This window comes from Triticum urartu, chromosome 1A, assembly GCF_056163025.1.
Source record: "Triticum urartu cultivar PI428250 chromosome 1A, HENAU_Tu73, whole genome shotgun sequence".
Classification (NCBI taxonomy): domain Eukaryota; kingdom Viridiplantae; phylum Streptophyta; class Magnoliopsida; order Poales; family Poaceae; genus Triticum; species Triticum urartu.
In genome coordinates, this window is record NC_141873.1 from 8,007,695 (window position 1) to 8,033,810 (window position 26,116).

The window sequence follows — 26,116 nt, forward strand, 5'->3', positions numbered from 1 at the left end:
TTTTTTTCTTTTCTGATATTTTCACATGTTACAAAATATATTATTAGACAGAATATAGCTAGCACCACACGGCAACAGCAGATTCATCAAATACAATAGAAGATTAGTCTCCGAATACAATTCATCATATTAGTCTCCGAATTTAAAATAACGAACAAAGTTAGAACATTACAAGTCTCGAAACCGCGAGTAGCGAGTTTGTCTTCACATTACAAGTCGATATCAATCATCTAAACTACCATCACATAGAAGAGAGTTGCGGTCATCACGATGAGCATAATCGCGATGAAACTGGTCTTCATCCGGTTCCTCCAACGCTCCCTCCTCTCTCCCTCTAGATAGCGCGCGTATCTAACTTCCGCCTCCGCCCTAGTGGTGTATCCTTTGTAACTGTTACCGCTGAAATGGTGAACCTGTCTCCGACACTCCTCCCAGTCGTCGTAGACTCCGGGAACCTTACCCTTGTACACGACATACGACGACATCTCTATGCACTAGCCAAACAAAATGTTAGTAACAATTCACAGACAATACATAAGCAATATATAAGTATGCAACAAAAGGATCGGAAGAGAAAAGCAACACATTCATACCGTCGATTACATCTAAGTTGAACGACTGTCCAAACCAAAGAGACATACAAGTTCATTAAAGTTTAATTACAACATGAGCCAATCGATGTTTCAGAACTACACATAGCATCACTACTTTCGACTCGACTCAAGGGACCAGAGCGTGGATGAAGCCGCCGTCTCTCGTGATGGTCATGAAATCACGGGCGTTGTCAGCCTGCATTTGTAGCATTGTGTCTATCTCACTGTTGGACGGTTGATTTCTGAGGTTGAACTGCCCCGAGGTACGAAGGACATCTTGATGGATGATTTCTGCAAACTCCGACTGGATGCGAAAGAGTTCTTGTCTGATGTCCGCGTCCTGGATTGCCGACAAGCTCGCGGCCCAATCTTTGAGATTATTTGGTAGCAGAAGGTGATTATGGTCCCGTACGATCGCCCGCATGTGATGGTGGGCGTAGTAGGCATCCTTCTGACCGCCAGGCGGCTGCTTAATGTAGCAGAACATCGTATTATGGGCGAACACGTGCTTGCCGTACTTACGAACTGGCCTGGTGAAGGTGTCTCTCGATTTGGCGTAGCCGGGGAGAACATGATCAAGAACACGATCAAGAACTTGTGAAGGTGTCTCTTGATATTTGTGTAGTCTTTCTTCGACTGACGGTCCGAGTCGAAATACGTGGCCATGAAATATTTCGGCCTTAAGAGGATGAGTGTGCAATGTGTGTCACTGCACAAAACACGGAATGTTAGAAAAAAAACAACCGAAATCTAAGAAATCATATGTTACGGGGCGGTTGACGGGACGACTTACTCGGGAAAGTATGGCACGAGGAAGTTATCCTTATCTGGGTTTGCCAAAATGACGCCTTCGAGGTAAGAACTCGCGACTTGCCGGTCACCAGAGCTGCCCAAGATCTTGGCACACATGTAGAAGGGGTCGACTATCACGATGTCCGGGGTCTTGTCTCTAATGATCCGCATCTCCATACTCAGCGAAAATAGCCGAATGAAGGTGTAGTGCAGCGGATGAAGGTTAAACATAGCGAAGATGTCATCAAACCGCAGGACGATCGTAACCCCGATGGAGTTATCCACAAAGCCGTTGCCCTCTAGCACATTGGCCACGAAAACCGGGTATTGTTGGGGAACGTAGTAATTTCAAAAAATTTGCTACGCACACGCAAGATCATGGTGATGCATAGCAACGAGAGGGGAGAGTGTGATCTACGTACCCTTGTAGATCGACAACGGAAGCGTTAACTTGTTGATGTAGTCGTACGTCTTCACGGCCCGATCGATCAAGCACCGAAACTACGGCACCTCCAAGTTCTAGCACACGTTCAGCTCGATGACAATCCCCGGACTCCGATCCAGAAAATTGTCGGGGAAGAGTTCCGTCAGCACGGCGGCGTGGTGACGATCTTGATGTACTACTGTCGCAGGGCTTCGCCTAAGCACTGCTACAATATTATCGAGGACTATGGTGGAAGGGGGCACCGCACACAGCTAAGAATATGATCACGTGGATCAACTTGTGTCTCTAGGGGTGCCCCTTGCCTCCGTATATAAAGGTTCAAAGGGGGGGGGGGGCTGGCCGGCCAAGAGGAGGCGCGCCAAGAGCAGTCCTACTCCCTCCGGGAGTAGGACTCCCCCCTTTCCTAGTTGGAATAGGATTCGCGGAGGAGGGAAAGAGGAGAGAGAGGAGGAAGGGGGGCCGGCCCCCTCTCCTTGTCCTATTCGGACCAAGGGGGGGAGGGGCGCGCGGCCCATCTCTGGCCACCTCTCCTCTCTTCCACTAAGGCCCAGTAAGGCCCATATACCTCCCGGGGGGGTTCCGATAACCTCCCGGTAATCCGGAAAATCCCGATTTCACCCGGAACACTTCCGATATCCAAACATAGGCTTCCAATATATCAATCTTTAGGTCTCGACCATTTCGAGACTCCTCGTCATGTCCGTGATCACATCCGGGACTCCGAACAACCTTCGGTACATCAAAACGCATAAACTCATAATATATCTGTCATCGAAACCTTAAGCGTGCGGACCCTACGGGTTCGAGAACAATGTAGACATGACCGAGACACGTCTCCGGTCAATAACCAATAGCGGAACCTGGATGCTCATATTAGCTCCTACATATTCTACGAAGATCTTTATCGGTCAGACCGCATAACAACATATGTTGTTCCCTTTGTCATCGATATGTTACTTGCCCGAGATTCGATTGTCGGTATCCTATACCTAGTTCAATCTCATTACCGGCAAGTCTCTTTACTCGTTCTGTAATACATCATCCCGCAACTAACTCATTAGTTGCAATGCTTGCAAGGCTTAAGTGATGTGCATTACCGAGAGGGCCCAGAGATACCTCTCCGACAATCGGAGTGACAAATCCTAATCTCGAAATACGCCAACCAAACATGTACCTTTGGAGACACCTGTAGAGCTCCTTTATAATCACCCAGTTACGTTGTGACATTTGGTAGCACACAAAGTGTTCCTCTGGCAAACGGGAGTTGCATAATCTCATAGTCATAGGAACATGTATAAGTCATGAAGAAAGCAATAGCAACATACTAAACGATTGGGTGCTAAGCTAATGGAATGGGTCATGTCAATCAGATCATTCAACTAATGATGTGATCCTGTTAATCAAATAACAACTCTTTGTCCATGGTTTAGGAAACATAACCATCTTTGATTAACGAGCTAGTCAAGTAGAGGCATACTAGTGACACTCTGTTTGTCTATGTATTCACACATGTATTATGTTTCCGGTTAATACAATTCTAGCATGAATAATAAACTTTATCATGATATAAGGAAATAAATAATAACTTTATTATTGCCTCTAGGGCATATTTCCTTCAGTCTCCCACTTGCACTAGAGTCAATAATCTAGATTACACAGTAATGATTCTAACACCCATGGAGCCTTGGTGCTGATCATGTTTTGCTCGTGGAAGAGGCTTAGTCAACGGGCCTGCAACATTCAGATCTGTATGTATCTTGCAAATCTCTATGTCTCCCACCTGGACTAGATCCCGGATGGAATTGAAGCGTCTCTTGATGTGCTTGGTTCTCTTGTGAAATCTGGATTCCTTCGCCAAGGCAATTGCACCAGTATTGTCACAAAAGATTTTCATTGGACCCGATGCACTAGGTATGACACCTAGATCGGAGATGAACTCCTTCATCCAGACTCCTTCATTCGTTGCTTCCGAAGCAGCTATGTATTCCGCTTCACACGTAGATCCCGCCACGACGCTCTGTTTAGAACTGCACCAACTGACAGCTCCACCGTTTAATGTAAACACGTATCCGGTTTGCGATTTAGAATCGTCCGGATTAGTGTCAAAGCTTGCATCAACGTAACCGTTTACGATGAGCTCTTTGTCACCTCCATATACGAGAAACATATCCTTAGTCCTTTTCAGGTACTTCAGGATGTTCTTGACAGCTGTCCAGTGATCCACTCCTGGATTACTTTGGTACCTCCCTGCTAGACTTATAGCAAGGCACACATCAGGTCTGGTACACAACATTGCATACATGATAGAGCCTATGGCTGAAGCATAGGGAACATCTTTCATTTTCTCTCTATCTTCTGCAGTGGTCGGGCATTGAGTCTGACTCAACTTCACACCTTGTAACACAGGCAAGAACCCTTTCTTTGCTTGATCCATTTTGAACTTCTTCAAAATCTTGTCAAGGTATGTGCTTTGTGAAAGTCCAATTAAACGTCTTGATCTATCTCTATAGATCTTTATGCCTAATATGTAAGCAGCTTCACCGAGGTCTTTCATTGAAAAACTCTTATTCAAGTATCCCTTTATGCTATCCAGAAATTCTATATCATTTCCAATCAGTAATATGTCATCCACATATAATATCAGAAATGCTACAGAGCTCCCACTCACTTTCTTGTAAATACAGGCTTCTCCAAAAGTCTGTATAAAACCAAATACTTTGATCACACTATCAAAGCGTTTATTCCAACTCCGAGAGGCTTGCACTAGTCCATAAATGGATCGCTGGAGCTTGCACACTTTGTTAGCTCCCTTTGGATCGACAAAACCTTCCGGTTGCATCATATACAACTCTTCTTCCAGAAATCCATTCAGGAATGCAGTTTTGACATCCATCTGCCAAATTTCATAATCATAAAATGCGGCAATTGCTAACATGATTCGGACAGACTTAAGCATCGCTACGGGTGAGAAGGTCTCATCATAGTCAACCCCTTGAACTTGCCGAAACCCTTTTGCGACAAGTCAAGCTTTGTAGACAGTAATATTACCGTCGGCGTCAGTCTTCTTCTTGAAGATCCATTTATTCTCAATTGCTTGCCGATCATTGGGCAAGTCAACCAAAGTCCATACTTTGTTCTCATACATGGATCCCATCTCAGATTTCATGGCTTCGAGCCATTTTGTGGAATCTGGGCTCACCATCGCTTCTTCATAGTTCGTAGGTTCATCATGATCTAGTAGCATGACTTCCAGGACAGGATCACCGTACCACTCTGGTGCGGATCTCACTCTGGTTGATCTACGAGGTTCAGTAGTATCTTGTTCTGAAGTTTCATGATCTTTATCATTAGCTTCCTCACTAATTGGTGTAGGTGTCACAGAAATAGTTTTCTGTGATGGACTATTTTCCAATAAGGGAGCAAGTACAGTTACCTCGTCAAGTTCTACTTTCCTCCCACTCACTTCTTTCGAGAGAAACTCCTTCTCCAGAAAGTTTCCGAACTTAGCAACAAAAGTCTTGCCTTCGGATCTGTGATAGAAGGTGTATCCAATAGTCTCCTTTTGATATCCTATGAAGACACATTTGTCCGATTTGGGTTCGAGCTTATCTGGTTGAAGCTTTTTCACATAAGCATCGCAGCCCCAAACTTTCAGAAATGACAACTTTGGTTTCTTGCCAAACCATAGTTCATAAGGCGTCGTCTCAACGGATTTTGATGGTGCCCTATTTAACGTGAATGCGGCCGTCTCCAAAGCATAACCCCAAAACGATAGCGGTAAATCAGTAAGAGACATCATAGATCGCACCATATCTAGTAAAGTACGATTACGACGTTCGGACACACCATTACGCTGTGGTGTTCCGGGTGGCGTGAGTTGCGAAACTATTCCGCATTGTTTCAAATGTACACCAAACTCGTAACTCAAATATTCTCCTCCACGATCAGATCGTAGAAACTTTATTTTCTTGTTACGATGATTTTCAACTTCACTCTGAAATTCTCTGAAATTTTCAAAGGTTTCAGACTTATGTTTCATTAAGTAGATATATCCATATCTGCTTAAGTCATCTGTGAAGGTGAGAAAATAACGATATCCGCCACGAGCCTCAATATTCATCGGACCACATACATCTGTATGTATGATTTCCAACAAATCTGTTACTCTCTCCATAGTACCGGAGAACGGCGTTTTAGTCATCTTGCCCATGAGGCACGGTTCACAAGTACAAAGTGATTCATAATCAAGTGGTTCCAAAAGTCCATCAGTATGGAGTTTCTTCATGCGCTTTACACCGATATGACCTAAACGGCAGTGCCACAAATAAGTTGCACTATCATTATCAACTCTGCATCTTTTGGCTTCAACATTATGAATATGTGTGTCACTACTATCGAGATTAAATAAGAATAGACCATTCTTCAAGGGTGCATGACCATAAAAGATATTACTCATATAAATAGAACAACCATTATTCTCTGATTTAAATGAATAACCGTCTCGCATCAAACAAGATCCGGATATAATGTTCATGCTTAATGCTGGCACCAAATAACAATTATTTAGGTCTAATATTAATCCCGAAGGTAGATGTAGAGGTAGCGCGCCGACTGCGATCACATCGACTTTGGAACCGTTTCCCACGCGCATCGTCACCTCATCCTTAGCCAATCTTCGCTTAATCCGTAGTCCCTGTTTCGAGTTGCAAATATTAGCAACAGAACCAGTATCAAATACCCAGGTGCTACTGCGAGCATTAGTAAGGTACACGTCAATAACATGTATATCACATATACCTTTGTTCACCTTGCTATCCTTCTTATCCGCCAAATACTTGGGGCAGTTCCGCTTCCAGTGACCAGTCTGCTTGCAGTAGAAGCACTCAGTTTCAGGCTTAGGACTAGACTTGGGTTTCTTCTCTTGAGCAGCAACTTGCTTGCTGTTCTTCTTGAAGTTCCCCTTCTTCTTCCCTTTGCCCTTTTTCTTGAAACTAGTGGTCTTGTTGACCATCAACACTTGATGCTCCTTTTTGATTTCTACCTCCGCAGCTTTTAGCATTGCAAAGAGCTCGGGAATAGTCTTATTCATCCCTTGGATATTATAGTTCATCACGAAGCTCTTGTAGCTTGGTGGCAGTGATTGGAGAATTCTGTCAATGACGCAATCATCTGGAAGATTAACTCCCATTTGAATCAAGTGATTATTATAGCCAGACATTTTGAGTATATGCTCACTGACAGAACTGTTCTCCTCCATCTTGCAGCTATAGAACTTATTGGAGACTTCATATCTCTCAATCCGGACATTTGCTTGAAATATTAACTTCAACACTTGGAACATCTCATATGCTCCATGACGTTCAAAACGTCGTTGAAGTCCCGGTTCTAAGCCGTAAAGCATGGCACACTGAACTATCGAGTAGTCATCAGCTTTGCTCTGCCAGACGTTCACAACATCTGGTGTTGCTCCAGCAGCAGGCGTGGCACCCAGCGGTGCTTCCAGGACGTAATTCTTCGGTGCTGCAATGAGGATAATCCTCAAGTTACGGACCCGGTCCGTGTAATTGCTACCATCATCTTTCAACTTTGCTTTCTCAAGGAACGCATTAAAATTCAACGGAACAACAGCACGGGCCATTTATCTACAATCATACATAAACAAGCAAGATACTATCAGGTACTAAGTTCATGATAAATTTAGGTTCAATTAATCATATTACTTAAAGAACTCCCACTTAGATAGACATCCCTCTAATCCTCTAAGTGATTACGTGATCCAAATCAACTAAACCATGTCCGATCATCACGTGAGATGGAGTAGTTTCATTGGTGAACATCACTATGTTGATCATATCTACTATATGATTCACGCTCGACCTTTCGGTCTCCGTGTTCCGAGGCCATATCTGTATATGCTTGGCTCGTCAAGTATAACCTGAGTATTCCGCGTGTGCAACTGTTTTGCACCCGTTGTATTTGAATGTAGAGCCTATCACACCCGATCATCACGTGGTGTCTCAGCACGAAGAACTTTCGCAATGGTGCATACTCAGGGAGAACACTTCTTGATAATTATGTGAGAGATCATCTTATAATGCTACCGTCAATCAAAGCAAGATAAGATGCATAAAAGATAAACATCACATGCAATCAATATAAGTGATATGATATGGCCATCATCATCTTGTGCTTGTGATCTCCATCTTCGAAGCACCGTCATGATCACCATCGTCACCGGCGCGACACCTTGATCTCCATCGTAGCATCGTTGTCGTCTCGCCAATCTCATGCTTCCACGACTATCGCTACCGCTTAGTGATAAAGTAAAGCATTACAGCGCGATTGCATTGCATACAATAAAGCGACAACCATATGGCTCCTGCCAGTTGCCGATAACTCGGTTACAAAACATGATCATCTCATACAATAAAATTTAGGATCATGTCTTGACCATATCACATCACAACGTGCCCTGCAAAAACAAGTTAGACGTCCTCTACTTTGTTGTTGCAAGTTTTACGTGGCTGCTACGGGCTTAAGCAAGAACCAATCTTACCTACGCATCAAAACCACAACGATAGTTTGTCAAGTTGGTGCTGTTTTAACCTTCGCAAGGACCGGGCGTAGCCACACTCGGTTCAACTAAAGTTGGAGAAACTGTCACCCGCAAGCCACCTATGTGCAAAGCATGTCGGGAGAACCGGTCTCGCGTAAGCGTACGCGTAATGTCGGTCCGGGCCGCTTCGTCCAACAATACCGCCGAACCAAAGTATGACATGCTGGTAAGCAGTATGACTTATATCGCCCACAACTCACTTGTGTTCTACTTGTGCATATAACATCAACACATAAAACCTAGGCTCGGATGCCACTGTTGGGGAACGTAGTAATTTCAAAAAATTTCCTACGCACACGCAAGATCATGGTGATGCATAGCAACGAGAGGGGAGTGTGATCTACGTACCCTTGTAGATCGACAACGGAAGCGTTAACTTGGTTGATGTAGTCGTACGTCTTCATGGCCCGACCGATCAAGCACCGAAACTACGGCACCTCCGAGTTCTAGCACACGTTTAGCTCGATGACGATCCCCGGACTCCGATCCAGCAAATTGTCGGGGAAGAGTTCCGTTAGCACGACGGCGTGGTGACGATCTTGATGTACTACTGTCGCAGGGCTTCGCCTAAGCACTGCTACAATATTATCGAGGACTATGGTGGAAGGGGGCACCGCACACGGCTAAGAATATGATCACGTGGATCAACTTGTGTCTCTAGGGGTGCCCCTTGCCTCCGTATATAAAGGTTCAAAGGGGGGGCTGGCCGGCCAAGAGGAGGCGCGCCAGGAGGAGTCCTACTCCCTTTGGGAGTAGGACTCCCCCCCTTTCCTAGTTGGAATAGGATTCGCGGAGGGGGGAAAAGAGGAGAGAGAGGAGGAAGGGGGGCCGGCCCCCTCTCCTTGTCCTATTCGGACCAAGGGGGGAGGGGCGCGCGGCCCATCTCTGGCTACCTCTCCTCTCTTCCACTAAGGCCCACTAAGGCCCATATACCTCCCGGGGGGGTTCCGGTAACCTCCCGGTAATCCGGTAAAATCCCGATTTCACCCGGAACACTTCCGATATCCAAACACAGGCTTCCAATATATCAATCGTTATGTCTCGACCATTTCGAGACTCCTCGTCATGTCCGTGATCACATCCGGCACTCCGAACAACCTTTGGTACATGAAAACGCATAAACTCATAATATATTTGTCATCGAAACCTTAAGCGTGCGGACCCTACGGGTTCGAGAACAATGTAGACATGATCGAGACACGTCTCCGGTCAATAACCAATAGCGGAACCTGGATGCTCATATTGGCTCCTACATATTCTACGAAGATCTTTATCGGTCAGACCGCATAACAATATACGTTGTTCCCTTTGTCATCGGTATGTTACTTGCCCGAGATTCGATCGTCAGTATCCTATACCTAGTTCAATCTCGTTACCGGAAAGTCTCTTTACTCGTTCTGTAATACATCATCCCGCAACTAACTCATTAGTTGCAATGCTTGCAAGGCTTACGTGATGTGCATTACCGAGAGGGCCCAGAGATACCTCTCCGACAATCGGAGTGACAAATCCTAATCTTGAAATACGCCAACCCAACATGTACCTTTGGAGACACCTGTAGAGCTCCTTTATAATCACCCAGTTACGTTGTGACGTTTGGTAGCACACAAAGTGTTCCTCTGGCAAACGGGAGTTGCATAATCTCATAGTCATAGGAACATGTATAAGTCATGAAGAAAGCAATAGCAACATACTAAACGATCGGGTGCTAAGCTAATGGAATGGGTCATGTCAATCAGATCATTCAACTAATGATGTGATCCCGTTAATCAAATAACAACTCTTTGTCCATGGTTTAGGAAACATAACCATCTTTGATTAATGAGCTAGTCAAGTAGAGGCATACTAGTGACACTCTGTTTGTCTATGTATTCACACATGTATTATGTTTCCGGTTAATACAATTCTAGCATGAATAATAAACTTTTATCATGATATAAGGAAATAAATAATAACTTTATTATTGCCTCTAGGGCATATTTCCTTCAGGTATGCCACGTCATTCTCTCTGAGATGCCACTTCTCCAAAGAAAGAACACTGTCATGCAGACTCCGCATAGCACCGGTTGCAGCATTGAGCATATTAGTCGGTAGCATCGGCCTACCCGCCACATACACCCTCCTCGAGATATCCTTAGGTGAAGGTGGCCCGTCCTGAGCATGGATCGTACTCAATGCCGACTGGCTCCCACCCTTGTTACTCTTTCTTTTTCGTCCCTTCTTCTTCTGCTGTAATGGGACCGAGTTCTGCTCATAGACCGCCTTCTTGAATGTGTTGGGGCTGATAATATTTCGCACCTCGGCTATCTGAGGCTCGGTGAAGTCGGCAGCTGGAGCCGTCTCCTGAGAACTGAACGCCAGACGACGCCTATTGCAATTGGGTTTCTCCGCGGTACCAGCTAGATCGCGATCGTCTTTTGTAGGGTTGGGTTCTTGAGAAGGAGGCCCCAAGAATTCGTCATCGTACCCATGTTCGGCAAAGTACTTATCGACGTTGGTAAATGTACCGTTGTCGTCCGGATCTTGTGCCATATGCATGTTCGGATCCTGTGCCATAGGGATGTCCGACATGTCCGGTATTGTTGCGGCGGTCTTGGCATGGCTTGGCGCCGGCACGACTGGCGGTGTTGTCTTTGGGGTGGTGTCCCCCGCCCCCAAACGAATCTGGCTCTTCGGCCAAAGCAGGGGCCAGCTTAGGCAGGCGCTGAGGGTCATCACATCATCTTCGTCGGCCCCGGCGGGTCGAATTGGAGGTAACAACTCGTCGCAGCCTGGCAGCACCCGAACCAGTTGAACCCTATACACGGTGGGTGGTCGGATTACCGTGGAACACGGGGTTGCCCGGTTGAACGATTCTGCCCTTGGCGACATCGACCAACTCGTCGTTCACGAAGTGCAGGAGAGTGCACGGAACATCGGCGGCGCCCTGCAAAAACATGTAGGGCATCAGGGATGCCCAGTTAAAGGCAAGGAGATGAAGTCCTCGGCCGAGAGGCATAATTAGTTACCATGATGATGGCGTCGAGCTCGGCTAATGTAGAGGCACCGCCAACGGCGGGCGTGCAATTGACGGAGGGGCCGCTAGCTGCCGAGGTGCCGGCCGGCGTACACCCGGGTGCATTAAGCTCCAATGCTCGTGCCGGCGTCGGAGACACCAATGCCGCCTGCTGGGGAACGTAGTAAATTCAAAAAATTTCCTACGCACACGCAAGATCATGGTGATGCATAGCAACGAGAGGGGAGAGTGGTGTCCACGTACCCTCGTAGACCGATAGCGGAAGCGTTATGTCAACGCGGTTGACACTACACCACAACACTGATATAAGGACAGAAAAACTGCCGGGAAAACACGCTTATAAGGGCAGACAATCTGCCGGGATAGCGTTTCTCCCGGCAGATAGAACCGCCACGAGAACGGCTGCTGGGGATTAGTTGTACCGGCAGATAAACTTCTCCCGACAGTTTCTTTGCCGGCAGTTTGTTTTCTCCCGGCAGATTGGTCAAGGCACATGAAACTACAATTGCCGGCAGTTTAGCTGCCTGCACATGCATGTTTTCCCGGCAGTTATGATGCCAGCACTTCGATTTCACTAGCAAACTATTGTAGGCATCCCTGATGTAATATCCATTCATTATGTTAAGCAATCAGGACACCTCACACAATTTATACATAGACTTCAAAGTAACATATAGGCCTCATCGGAAACCGTAAACTTCATTCCATAAATATAAGAACATATATAAGCAGATTGTGCCACAAAAGGAGTACATAAATGTTTCTAGATAGATGTGCCACACAACCAAAATGAAGTAGTTCCACAAAGGGAGACGTGTATATGTTTCTAAATGTGTCACGCAACCAAAATGGCCATATAGTGGCCTATGTGCCAAAACGGCCACCAAAATGAGCTGAACTTCCCAATGTCTCCAGGTTCAACAAACAAGGCGCATTACATTATCACTCCACCAACTTAATAGTAGATCTTGCAAACCTGTGTGCATTCTGAAGCAGGCACATTAAATTCCATTCTCGTAATAAAGGCCCTGAAGCAGGCGCAGGGGACTGATCTGTGTGCATCCTGCGTTTGCGAGAACATTCGCATGATGGCGTCCGAAAGGAGCAGATCTCAAAGACAGGAATGGGTACGCTTGTCAGAACACTATTCACAATTTTTACACCATTATCGATATCTAGTCACACAACTAATACACATGCATATTGATCTCCTTCTTAACAGTTCAAAGAGGTGCGGGACAAGCTCCTAGAAACGGAGCGCGTAGAAGCACTTCAAGAGGAAATAGCGGGATTTTTGCTCGACCAGGTCATAAATCCGAAGGGAGAATACTATTACCCGCTACCGCCCCCATGAACCACTTCCAATTGTCATCGTGCTCCGAAGGCACCAATTAGGCTAATGCCACTGGCTCCGAAGGCAACATGCATTTGTAGGAGAAATTGTATATAGCTATACATGTGTGTATGTGTGAATTAATATGGTTTGTGAGACATTGATGATATATATATGATTGGTTCTACTAGAAATTCTATTTATATATATATATATGCATAACGTGTACAATGTGTAGTACCCTAAAATACAAGCAAACGAAAAAGAATTAAAATGGAAAACACAAAATTAAATGAAAAAGAAATCATAAAACCAAAAACCCCCCAAACATTTTAGTACCGGTTGGTGTTACCAACCGGTACTAAAGGGCTCCCGGCCCCCGGAGCTGGCTCGTGCCACGTGGTTTCCCTTTAGCACCGGTTCGTGCTGAACCGGTACTAAAGGGGGGGGGGGCTTTAGTGCCGAAACGTTAGTGCCGGTTCCTAAACCGGCACTAAAGGGCCTTACGAACCGGTGCTATTGCCCGGTTCTGCACTAGTGTCAGCAGCTTGTAGATCATCCAAATCTCCATCAAGTAGTGCATCTTTGGGAAACCTGCAAAAGACCGGAAACTCAAAATGGAGCTCTCATAGCACAATAAACCTGTTGTAAGTTGTAACATACATGAACATGCAACTAGTACTGGACAATAAAAATGCAATTTTTACATCACATAAGGACAAGTGTTCTAATGCCTTCTTTGTTTGCCTTGCTATTGGGCGTTGGCTGTAGCAGCACACGCTGTGAAATTATTCAGTACATGGAGTTTGAATGAAGGCTGATGTTATACACAGCAGGGGCGGGGCCAGGGGGACGAGCAGGGGCCTGGCCCTCCCAACGATCAACAAATTTAGTAGCAGCGACGAGTAATTGCCAACGAGATTAGATCAATATGTGTACTCGGCCCCTCCTATACTCGAATCCTGGCTCCGCCACTGGTACACAGATCGTTCATTGGAGATGAAAAGGATTTGAATCAGGCTAACGTACACAACTCATTCCATTCCAGTTATAGTAACAAAACAGTAAAAAGTTATAATTTGATATTCTTGTCGTTCCAAACTTGTTTATAGTAACCTAAAGGTTGAGGTTATGACATACCCTGAAGACAAGCACCCAACTTGTTAGGCATACAAATAAGCCACCAACAATAAATGCCATTTCATCCAAATAATGTGCTTGTAACAGGATAAAATGTTTGCCACGGTCACCTTTCGCAAAACTGCTACTCGACTAAAATGGTTGCAGAGACCTCTATCTTGATTTGATGCGCCTTAGATGGTTCCCTCTCCCTCTGGATGATATGGCTGCAGAAGAAAGCAAAGTGAAAAGGATTGGTTCATTCTGTAAAATTGTGACAAGGACACCTTCAAGTTTACAATCACATTTTCTTCACTAATCTCCGGTAGAACTGGAGTTCAAGTTTGTCCAACATAAGGTAGAGACCGCATTTTAGTAACCCTACAAGAGAAATAAGCAATCAGTGTCCCTGTACAAAAATGTAGGACACAATCAATGACAGGAGAGGGCCGAATCTTTTTCAGCACACAAATATGTGAATGAGGTATAAAAAATATGTTTAGTTGTGGAATCAGACCCATTTTGTTGCAACATTTTTGTATTTTATTGTATTTAGTAAACGATGGACAAATTCATACCTAATACATTCAGAAACAATTCAAGTCAGTAGCATTAAGAAAAAAAAGGGCAGCCCGGTGCATGTATCTCCCACTTGCGCAGGGTCCGACCACTTTGAGTTCAAGTGAGTTGATAATAAAATAAGAAGGAATCCATGTGACAAAACTGTAGTTAGGCATATCCTAAGAATATATTGGAAGAATAAGTGCACAAACACAGCTAGGAGCTTTGCATTGAGAAATCATGTAGCTGCTCGATCTCATAAATGCTCCTCTTAAAATTATACTTGATTTCACCCATGTCCTTAAGCACACTGAATGTATTATATTCATCAGAAACAATTATGTATTACTATGGCATCGGGAATGGAAATAGGAAGAGCGACAAACACAGGAAGAGAAATCAATTCAAAACATTCAGAAATGGATGCTAAGCTAAAGTCGACCGGCAAGAGCAACATACTGAAAACTGCAGTAACTAAGATCATATAATAACTTGAGATAAAGTTTCTCACTCATATTAACAATCTGCATGAGATTACTTTATTACATAAGTTGACTTAGAGATATCTTGTACTGTTACTAGTGCAAAATATTGTTTTGATGAAGTCCATGTAGTTAAAGGCATATAGAAATCTAAATATTATGATGTGCATAGTGGAACACAGAATTCTACCATTTTGGTGAAAATAGATTTAACCGGCAATATGTTGACTTTTATCAATGTACAGAGTCCATTGCTATTGGACATTTTGGTGTAACTCAAATGCTCCATTAAGCTTGCATAGATTTGGTTAACAACACTTCTAAAGTGTGAGTAAAAATCTATGAAAGAAGGACTATAAACACTATTGGACATGATATTGAGAAATCTGGGAAGTTGCTACAACTCTACCATCAAATATATAGGAAATATTCAAAGTCTAGGCCTCATACACTTTGCTTAATGTTGGAAGGCATAATGATTTGATATGACATGGAGATACTCATAGTCTTAGCCTTTATTTCTGAGAAATAAAATAAGAGATGCATACCACCCCTACAGAACACATAAATCTGCTTCGCCAGTCTTAGAGCAACGTGAAGCAGAAACAATCAATTAACTGATACTTGAAATGAACAAAGTGTATTATCTACAATACTTGTAATCTTCAGTACACCATCAAAACAAACCTATTTATTGTTTGCTAACCAGGAGCGGAGCTTTGTTGGGGCCAAACAGGGCCATGTGCACCCAGGTTCTTGGAACTTTTAATTTTACCTATGCACCAAAGCACAGCCCACTAAGAATACGATCAATCCATGTAGCTGCCACGAGCATGTAGCAGCACGCTATTTCTCATGGCCGCAGCAGGCAGCGGCACACTAGGCCTAGCACCAGATCTGGCATGTTTGGCCCCAACAAACATGCCAGATCTGGAAGAAAGCAAAGAAGAAGGGAGGATTCTCTATTACCAACTTCCCCCATTGTCCTGTCCTCATTGGTCATTCATCTTTCCCGATCTAGTGCCATCGTTCTTCAAGGTGCCGGAGGGTTTGAAGCATACCTACTACCCCTCCCCTGAGCTTAGTTCAGAGTTGCCTCAGCGCGCTCGAGTAATAACTGGGGAAATCAAGGCTGGACAGGTCTTCGAGCCAACTTCAGGAAGAAATGCAAGTGAAAGAGAATGCTCTCGAGGGCGCAGGAGTCTTTTTCTGTCTTTCTTATTGGAAATCCAAATTGAAATGCCTCAACTTGATAAATTGACTTATTTCTCACAATTCTTCTGGTTATGTCTTCTCCTCTTTGTTGGAAGATGAGTACACATCGGGTAATCCGCCCACGAGAGCCCAATCACAAGAGGCTCATACAGAAAGCAATCAGCCCATAGCCCAATATCGAGACCACAGCCTATTATTCAAACCACAAAGGATCCGTCTTTCATCGTCCAATCTTCTCAATCGAACATATTGACATCAATACTCCTTTCCATGGCCATTCACGGCCCGCGAAGATCAACCACTCGTGCCCGAGATCACTATCCAATCAAAAACCAGACTTCCAAGATCCATCTCACTCAGACCCTTTTGAATGTAGCGGATAACAACGGAGTGGGGCTATCGAATTGATATGTATTCGAATCTTAGGAGCTGGTAATCACTGATATGCTCATATTGGTGACGTTATTGTTGCTGTAATCAAAGAAGCAGTGCCCAAAATGCCTCTAGAAAGATCAGACAGAAGTAAGACGAGCTGTAATTGTACGTACATGTAAAGAACTCAAACGTGACAACGGTATGATAATACGATATGATGACGGTTGTCATTGATCAAGAAGGAAATCCAAAAGGAACTCGAGTTTTTGGTGCGATCGCTTGGGAATTGAGACTTATGAATTTCACTCAAAGAGTCTCATGAGCTCCTGAGGTATTAAAAATACTAGTAGTAGAGACTATGATATAGTAGGGTATCAGAATATAGATCAATTAGTAGATTGTGTATGACGCATATACATGAAAAAAAAGAATAATTAGATAATAATAAGAATAAGAATTCGAATCTTAATAAAAGGAAGGGTTCGAATAGCATCTACTAATATTACCGAAAACTTTGTGAAAATACTTCTACGAGAAGGTTTTATTGAAAACGTTCGAAAACCATAGGGAAAGTAACAAATCTTTCTTGGCACGTGCCCCTGCTCCTGGTCTTCGAACTAGTCATTAATGGTCGGCAACATAGGTACCCTTTTTCGGTATGCGTTGCGAACACTTTCATTTTTAGCGTCTCATCTTCTCTGGAGAAGCTCAAATCGAACGGATAGAGCAGATGGTCCAACTACAGAACTTCTTCTTTTTCATTACTTCCATGGTCGTGCCCCGTGGCACGGCAGCACCCGTACTATTGAAATGGTTCGTCAGTAGAGATGTGCCCACTGGTGCCTCTTCTTCCAATGGTACTATAATTCCTATTCCTATCCCTTTATTCCCTTTTTTGGTCTATCTACATTTAAGGAAATTCATACGCTCCATGGACAGAGCAAAAAGTGGAGTGTTGGTCAAAGCAAGCCGCCCTATTCTATTACCAGACAAAATGGAGAGAAGCTCATCCGCTAGAAATGCTTTATTTCGTTTCGTTCCCGTTCTTCATTTCCTTATTATCGAATCCATGGGGGACTTGTCATATTTAGAATCTTTCTGCGGTCTGCTCTGTTTACAATTCTTTCGTACTCTCTTCTCTTTACCACACGATAGGTCAGCGAAGCGTGAGCGGGCGCTCCGAAGTAAAGGCCAAACACTTCGGCCTCAGGGGAATGAGCAACAAAATGACAAGATGAGGTGCCCCGGGCACCCCCATATAGAAAGAAGGGTCGAAGGTTTTGGGCCTGTAGCTTTCCCCGCCCCCCCCCCTCGTCGAGTGGTGCTTGTTTGGGGGGTGTGCCACCAGAAAGCGGGCTTGAAGCTCTCGCCTTACCAACGAGCCGACTGCTGATGGCTGTTGGTCACGACTACTACAAAAAAGTGAAGATGAATCTTTCTATTTCACATGGAGGAGTGTGCATCTTTATGTTGGGTGTTCTTCTGTCGTGCGACCCGATGGCTTATGTGCGACCTGTGGACCACGCCTCCTATTCTATTTGTTCAGGGCGGGCGGCGTGAACTCTGATTCGATCCGGGTATTCAATCCCGCCGCTGAGATGCTCAGTTGACTCCTTAACCTTGATAGGAAGATGGCTTATTCCAAAATTCGTGCATAAGGGTAAGGAACTTTGGATGAATTAATGCGAATGGGTGTAAGCCTCGCTGCTCCGAAACACCCAGTGCTGACCACACTGAGAGACACGAAAGCGCGGGTAATGCCAGTTGGCGAAGTGGCGTTAAGCATCCCTAGCGGTACGCAAAGAGAGGTCGTGATGATATCATCTACGTCCGTACCGCTCCTCGTGGAGTAGATCTCGCATCCAATCAACCCTTTTTTGACCAGGGAACGGGAGAATTCCCACTACCGCTGGCAGGCCAGCCGGGCCGTGAGCGCGGTGGGAACGGGCTTCCCAAAAAGCGAGCCCCGGCCCGGGTCAGCATAGAATGGGGGGGACGGCCCTAATGTTGTGTTGGCCGGGTTGCGGGCGGATAAAAGCGGACGTGGGGACTCAGGTCGGGGCACAGCGTAACTAAGAGAACCATTCCATTTAGGGCGAGACAGAATGGGCGGGCACAAGTGGTCTGGTGTCCGAGCCGATTGGTCAGACGACGACTACTGCACATATTATATTAGCCGCCTATCCCGGAATGGACTGGGATGGAATAGAAAGAACGCGAAGCAGCAAGCAAGGGATGAGCGCTTTGTTGCGCCTGCGCATACGTTTTATTGCTGGGTCGGTTTGTTTTTGGGGGGTGGGGCAATAAGCTTGCTTCTTCACAAGCTTATCCCCGCCCCCTTTCCTATCCGTCCCGACCGGCAGCAGTTGGGTCTCCCGATCTCTCCTCAACTTCCCCGGTCTTCGGCCCGAGCTGTATGAGGTAGAAACTCGTCCCACGTACGGTTCGGAGGCCGAGCCCCACCCCTGCAATAATGGTGCGGCTTAGGTCAACTAATACGAATAAGATACAGTTCACTCAACGATTGCCCTTGGGTCCCGAACTCCATATGGGGAAGGAACGTTGTTGTTTGTGAGGTCTCGATCATTTACATGGACCCACTTCTCATTCCATTTGTGGGAATTTGATGATTTATAAACCGTCCCCAACGAGCGAAAGGTTCATGTTTGAACATGATGAATCACTTCGTGCCGACCTGTTGCCCATAAACTTTCCTGCCTCATATGAGAATGGAAAACTGGAAGATTTTCTGCATCGGTGGATGAAGAATCACGAACATAAGAATTTCTGGTTTAGCATGTTCCCAGAGAGAAGATACTTTTTTTCCATTCGAGAAACGAGGAGCACGACTGAAGTGGCTGTACATACAAATCCATTTACGGATCTATATGCTCCGATTGGAACTGGCGGCTGGTATACCACCATAGTGAAATTGCCTTTTATTTTTAGTATTCGGATAGGATTTCTGTTGGCTTCATCGGGAGGCTCGCGTAGTTTGTTACGTCAACTCCAAAAGGATAAGTTGCATTGGAATCGAGAAAGTTTCGTTCATAATTGCATAAAAGGAGTCAAAATAGTGGCTGCGGCGCGTCGAGGGTCAACCTTTGATATCGAATAACCTTTCGAGCCTTCCCCAATGGATCTCTATCCTCCTTTGAAACCAATAGAAGTTCACTGACCATCCCTGTCAAACATAACCCAAGGTAGGATCGAGAGGAGAAGAATAGGACTCTTGCTAGTATCATAACCTCTCAATGGGAGAATGAAACCATGGTACCTACCTCCCTCCCTTACTTGGTAATCTAAGAACCCTTCAGGGGGGGAGCAAGAGATCTTCCATACCAACATTTTGTTCGCCACCCCTGCTTCCTCCTCCACTTGAGCTTGTGCAGCAAATCTACTTTATGCTTAGGCCAGGTCCTGCAAGTAAAGAGAAGTAAATATTGGAAACATGGGTATCTAGTTTATTTTATTCAACGGCTGAGTAATTGAAATTCCTTGCTTCTTCAAGCAGGAGATCCCGAGTACCGGGTGTCGTCAGACTCCCATTCTATTACCTTTGTGCCAAGAGCACGTTAAGCTGCCTGGGCTGTTCTGCTACCGGCGTGTAAAGAAGCTCCGCCTAACGGCTAAACCAATGAATTTCTCTCCTTAAAGGAATCTACTTCCCTGACTGTCAACTACTCGCTTCTTCACCGGTATCACACCCGCGCCAGACTGAACAGCAGAGTGAGAACCCAACCAAATACGATTCTTGTATTATCTTACCGAAATTTGGATCCATTTGGCTCCAAAGGAGCAAGCGCGGGAGTTCTAATAGGACTTTGAGACTCGAAAAATCCTTCGGGCTGCTGAGAACAGAGAGAAGTAGTTGCAGAGAGGTTTGATAGGGTTAGGCAGATGCCCCATTATTCGTAAACAAGAAGAAATCCAGATTAGTTTGATGGAGCTGTGGCTTAGCACAAGCATGGTGTCAATGTGGTTCCTCTCGACTAAACACTTAAACAATTAGATCCAGTAGGGTTCAATAGAGGTGTGGTATCAGCAACCTTTTAGGGAGCGAGATTCTTTGGAATAAGATAGCTGCCCAGAGCTTGCGACGTACCTACCCCCTGGGCGTAGATAGAATTAGGTAAGATAAAAATCGATTGGAAAGTCCTAAATTAGACCAATTCAATTCCGTCTGCTAGAATAAGAAAAAAGTGCTTCCGAATTTCTCTCATCCTTATAATGAGAATTTCTCTTTGTTCAGTAATAACTTAATCTTGCAATAAAACACTCTTGCTTGGAAGTTATGGTAAAGGTAAACTGTTTCTATTTTTTGATATAAAAAAGAGAGTGCTAAAGGAGTCATTCAGAAGTGAGTGAAGGGGCAAAGCTCATTTCTTTCATTCAGGAATGGACACTGGACCAGAATGAAATGTGGGAATATCGGGATTGGCAGATTTTTTATATTGAAATAAAAAAAACTCAACACGACTAGTGAATTCAAATTAGAGTCACTTGCGGATTTCTTCAAATTGTTGTAGTGTAGTATTGTGGTTTTTCAGTAAAGACCCCGACCTATAAATATTCACAGCCCGGCTCATACGGGCGGACAATATTCACCCAGAGCCCCGTTGCGACCGCAATGCTGTTCTTGAAGGACCTTACCTTAGAGCAAAAAAAAGGGAATAGAAGTTAGGAAGACTACTGACGTAGGGCGGCGGGTGAGCTCAACCTCGAACCAAACAAGCAACGGATTGAGCAACTAGCGCGAAAGCCGTTGCGCGTTAGCGCATCCGTTTTCTTGCTCCATCGTTATTAGTTTCTATTCTCTCCCTGCACGAACCTCGGTCCAATCAATTTGTTTGGAATTGGGGTTAGGACCGGTTAGAACTCCCATTTCCTGATCGGAGGTTTGAGCTGCTATGGCAAGCTTTTTTTCCGAATAGTGGGTATGGGGAACCCACCGTACCAACACGATTGGCTGGTGTTGCTGATACCGGACCCGTTATAACCCCGATTGGAAGGGCAGGCCAGTCTGAGGCTCTGGGGATGCGAGGCCATTGAAAGTGAGTATCCCATATTCTATGACGGAGATAGAGCATTAATTGTAGTTTTCACCCCACCTTAACGACCGAGCGAGGGATGAAATCTTTCGACGACTAGGGAGGCGTCACCCGAGGCCGATTCCAGTGGATCACTATAGAATCTTCTAGAAGCAGGTTCTCCGGGCACTATGGTAGGATGTGGATCGATCATGACGAGAATGGACTTCTCCGTCATGTAATGGTTTAGAAGAGTCACGGTCCTGTTCCCCGCCGGGCTTTTTCCCTTCTCGACTAGACGAAGGAGATATTCATTCCATTCAGGCAGGTGAGGAAGGGCGGCGTCGGCTTGACCCTGTCTTCTCTCTTGGTCGGGTCGGAGGCTAAGTTTCTCATTCAGTGGTGAGGTGTTCATAGAAAGCAAGGCCTCGCCCAACGAGTGGCGGATTTGGTTTGGATGGGGTCTCGCTTGGACGCTGGGGAGATCCATAGATCTGGATAGAGTCTTTCTCGCTCAGTAAAGAAGAGTACGCGCGCTACGGCTTACGCAGTGGATCTTCGGGCAACCAACCCGGCACATCCAATTCCGATCAACAACTTGGAGGTATGGCTGAGTGGCTTAAGGCATTGGTTTGCTAAATCGACATACAAGAAGATTGTATCATGGGTTCGAATCCCATTTCCTCCGGCACGGAAGTAGAACGGGCGGGCGAAATTACGTGAGAGAAAGAACCTCAGATTGATGGAGTCCGCCGTCGGACAGAATAGCTGCTTAGTGACTAGGAGTGGAGCGCCCCTTTCTTGTTCTTGGTGGCGTCTATAGCGAAGAAGACCTTCCCGAACGAGGGCCGTCCAGTCCCTGGCCGGCTCTCGGTTCTTGAGCAAGCTCCTCCACTGCAGGTAGGATGCTCATAGATGAAGAAAAGAGACTTTAGGCAAGTGGTTATGGTAGCTCAGTTGGTTAGAGCAAAACAAGCAACGGATTGAGCAACTAGCGCGAAAGCCGTTGCGCGTTAGCGCATCCGTTTTCTTGCTGGACTGCAAATCCTTTTTTTCTTGTTTCAGTGGGAAGAGCAAGGGGCATTGCCCTTGAAATCCTTCAGTGGTTCGAATCCACATCTGAGCGTCTTTTTTTCGGTATGCCGCTCCTCGAGCAAGGAGCGCCGCGAGGAGAGCGAGAGAACGAAGTGGGCTTTGGTGATGTCGGAATTTGCACCTATTCGTATCTATTTAGTGATCAGTCCGCTAGTTTCTTTGATTCCACTCGGTGTTCCTTTTCCATTTGCTTCCAATAGTTCGACCTATCCAGAAAAATTGTCGGCCTACGAATGTGGTTCCGATCCCTCCGGTGATGCCAGAAGTCATTTCGATATACGATTTTATCCGGTTCCTATTTTATTTATTATCCCTGATCCGGAAGTCACCTTTTCTTTTCCTTGGGCAGTACCTCCTAACAAGATTGATCTGTTTGGATCTTGGTCCATGATGGCCTTTTTATTGATTTTGACGATTGGATCTCTCTATGAATGGAAAAGGGGTGCTTCGGATCGGGAGTAACCACTTTTGAAAGGGCAAAGGGGGGAAGGACATAGGAAAGAGGGATGCCTACAAAAAATCAATTGATTCGTCATGGTAGAGAAGAAAAACGGCGCACGGACCGTACTCGAGCTTCGGATCAATGTCCCCAGAAACAAGGAGTATGCCTGCGTGTTTCGACGAGAACACCGAAAAAACCTAATTCAGCTCTACGTAAGATATCAAAAGTACGGTTGAGCAATCGACATGATATATTTGCTCACATTCCAGGCGAAGGTCATAATTCGCAGGAACATTCTATAGTCTTAGTCAGAGGAGGTAGAGTGAAAGATTCGCCAGGTGTGAAATCCCATCGTATTCGAGGAGTCAAGGATTTGCTGGGAATTCCGGATCGTAGAAAGGGAAGATCTAAATATGGTGCAGAAAGACCTAAATCGAAATGAATGGAAGATGCCTCTAGAACTTTTTGGTTCCTTTTTGGGGGCGATATGGAAGCAGCTAGCTCCCTTTCCCTTATTACGTTACCATTTCTCTCCGCTATTCTTCGCTTAGAAGGGCTTGAGAACGAAATAAAAGTCAATCCTCTCACCAATGAAGCGCATAGGGATAGGATGCTCAAGCTCCTTGATGAGATTATTATCGATCCGAACGATCCACAGAATGCAGGGGTAATTCTTGCTTCCAGGATACGCGTCGATATTAATAAAATCGTGGACGATATTGATCCGTATTGGCTAACCGACCTTTCCTCTAATATAAGCGCGCTTTCTGAAGCAGTGCATGGAGGGGTGGAATGGGATCATCGGGTCGAATATCGCCGTCAGGCTTTGGCGGATTTGCAAGAATTTGGTGCAAATGGTTTGGTCTTTAAAAGGGCTGTGAGGGACGTGTGGCCTTCGTCGATGGGAAATCCATCGTATGTGTTACAAATCCACTAGCATTTTGTTCGTGAAAGAATGTTCTTGTTTTTCGTTGGAAAAACCAACGCCGATCTAAAACTAAGTCTCCCTTTCTCTTTTGTTTGGGAGCAGAGCTGACTTTTCCGTGCTACCCCATCCCATGTTACCGTTTCAAAATAACAATCCTCTCTTATTATACGCTTCATCTACCGAACCTGATTTGACACTCATTTTCATACTTTTTTTTGATATTATCTCCTCTGACGAAGACGAATTGGCAGAAATTTCCTTTTTGCTGCACGAGTGCAGTTTCTATGATCTCAATTGCCAAATGGCTCTCGAGTTTATAAATCTTATGAACGAAGCCCCACTATATTGATATATATTCGTAGTTGGGATTCGTCGTTTCTTCGTAGTTGTCGCAATCACTTCAAGCAGTGGAAAGAACCAAAAATGTGCGGAAAGTCCTTGGGCTGTTGAACAGAATCCAACCACACTAGAATGGTTGGTACAAAGCCCTCCGGCCTTTCATACTTTTGGAGAACTTCCTGCGGTAAAAGAGACAAAAAGCTAGGCGCATATGCCTCCTAACTATTGCCTCTTTCTGGCTCCGTATTGAAAACTCGAATTGGTAGGTTTCTCGAAGTAGTTTTAGTAGGTTTCTCAGGAAATAGAGATGCCGAGGCCCCTACTTACCTACCGGGTAGGTGGGGGGGAAGAAGAGTGGGAACGAGGGATTCTTTCACTTGTTTGTTTTCCTACAACGGTATCTCCGAACTCAACGGCTCCCACGATTCGGAGCGATAGCGAATTCATACGAGGACTACGAAGCGAATAATTGCATTCCTTCCAGGAGGTCGAGTGCACCTTTCCTCGGTTTCGAATCAAGGGACAAAGATAGATCCTCGGTAACGTCAAAGGGGATAGCCTTGCTTTTGAACATTCATGTGCATATATTTTCATTAGATGTGCAATCGAAATCAGTAGGAGAGAAACTTTCATCCATATATTTCCACTGAAATGGAATTAGCGATACCTTTGCTTTTAGTTTGAATTCATGAATCCTGTTTCTAGTGGCGAGTAACTACTACGAAAGGTACGGAAAACGGGAAAGGCAAAGCACAGGAAAGAAGAATATATTCAATAATGTCATCCTTGTTTCGGTACCGGATTCAACTTGTCGAGGCTTCTACTCGTAACGTCACTCACTGGATCAAATCAAAGGGCTCGGTTTCTGCTCCTCGGCAAAGCCAAAGTCAATTCAATATCAATCCGAATCCTAAAAGGAAAGACCCAAACCACCGGTCGATCAACAGTTCTTCTTTCACTTCCATCTCTTGATACCTGTTTTCTTGCTTTTCTTACCACTGCTGTAGTGAACCGCATCTCTAAGCACCGAGAGTCGTGAACCGTGCACAAGGTCCTTCTTAAACTAGAAATAAGTGAAATAATTGTTCTGGGTCACCTTGGCTTTTGTGTTCAGTAGTTAGTAGGGGAAGTTGCCCGGCTTGGTATCTCTCTTCCCTGTAGAAAACCAATCACAAGTCCCTCCTTATTTTCACTCCAAAAAGCTGGAAAAAAGAGCAAATCTCGGATAGCCTAACTTGTTTTTTTGCCCTGGAAAAGCCAACTACTATCCCTGCTGGATTTCTAGAAAACGGAATGTACCTAGGGAACCCTATTGATCAGATCAGAGACTGAACCTAGTGATCTTTCTCCTGCTGGCAAGCATCGATACCTGTCTCCTAATGAATTGATCTTCTCTTGGGCTCTGATTCACACAATCGGAAAGCCCTTGTGATGTGGGTCACCCTTTTCCTCTATACATCTGTTCAGCAAAGGGGGCTTGCTATTCTCTGCAATTGAAGGTTGGGCCTACATATCTCTTATTTGTGTGGATCAACCATCCAACCTTTCTTCTTTCTTTCCATAAAAGCGTAGGTAGAATGCGTATAGTAATGGTAGAGCTGATGTATGGCTAAGCAGGGCTGATGGAGCTCTTGGAAAGAAGTCAGTATCCAGCTTATCCCTAGTCTAGAACTCTGCTGTGAAGTCAGAAACCCATTAACAAGCAAGGCTATAGCGAACCTCTTCCTTAAGGGAT

The 26,116-nt window shown here is 45.0% G+C and overlaps 1 protein-coding gene across 1 annotated transcript; it reads left to right on the plus strand.

The window, feature by feature from the left end:
- The first annotated feature begins 22,543 nt into the window (after positions 1-22,543).
- Positions 22,544-23,236, plus strand: LOC125541803 (NADH-ubiquinone oxidoreductase chain 3). The gene has a single exon (XM_048705119.2). It carries the CDS (start codon positions 22,778-22,780, stop codon positions 23,132-23,134), a length of 357 nt encoding a protein of 118 aa, XP_048561076.2. The 5' UTR covers positions 22,544-22,777; the 3' UTR covers positions 23,135-23,236.
- Positions 23,237-26,116: the final 2,880 nt, after the last annotated feature.

What these genes read in the sequence shown, in the direction of transcription:
- LOC125541803 (XM_048705119.2), top strand. Translation starts at nt 22,778, where the DNA reads ATGTCGGAATTTGCACCTATTCGTATCTATTTAGTGATCAGTCCGCTA.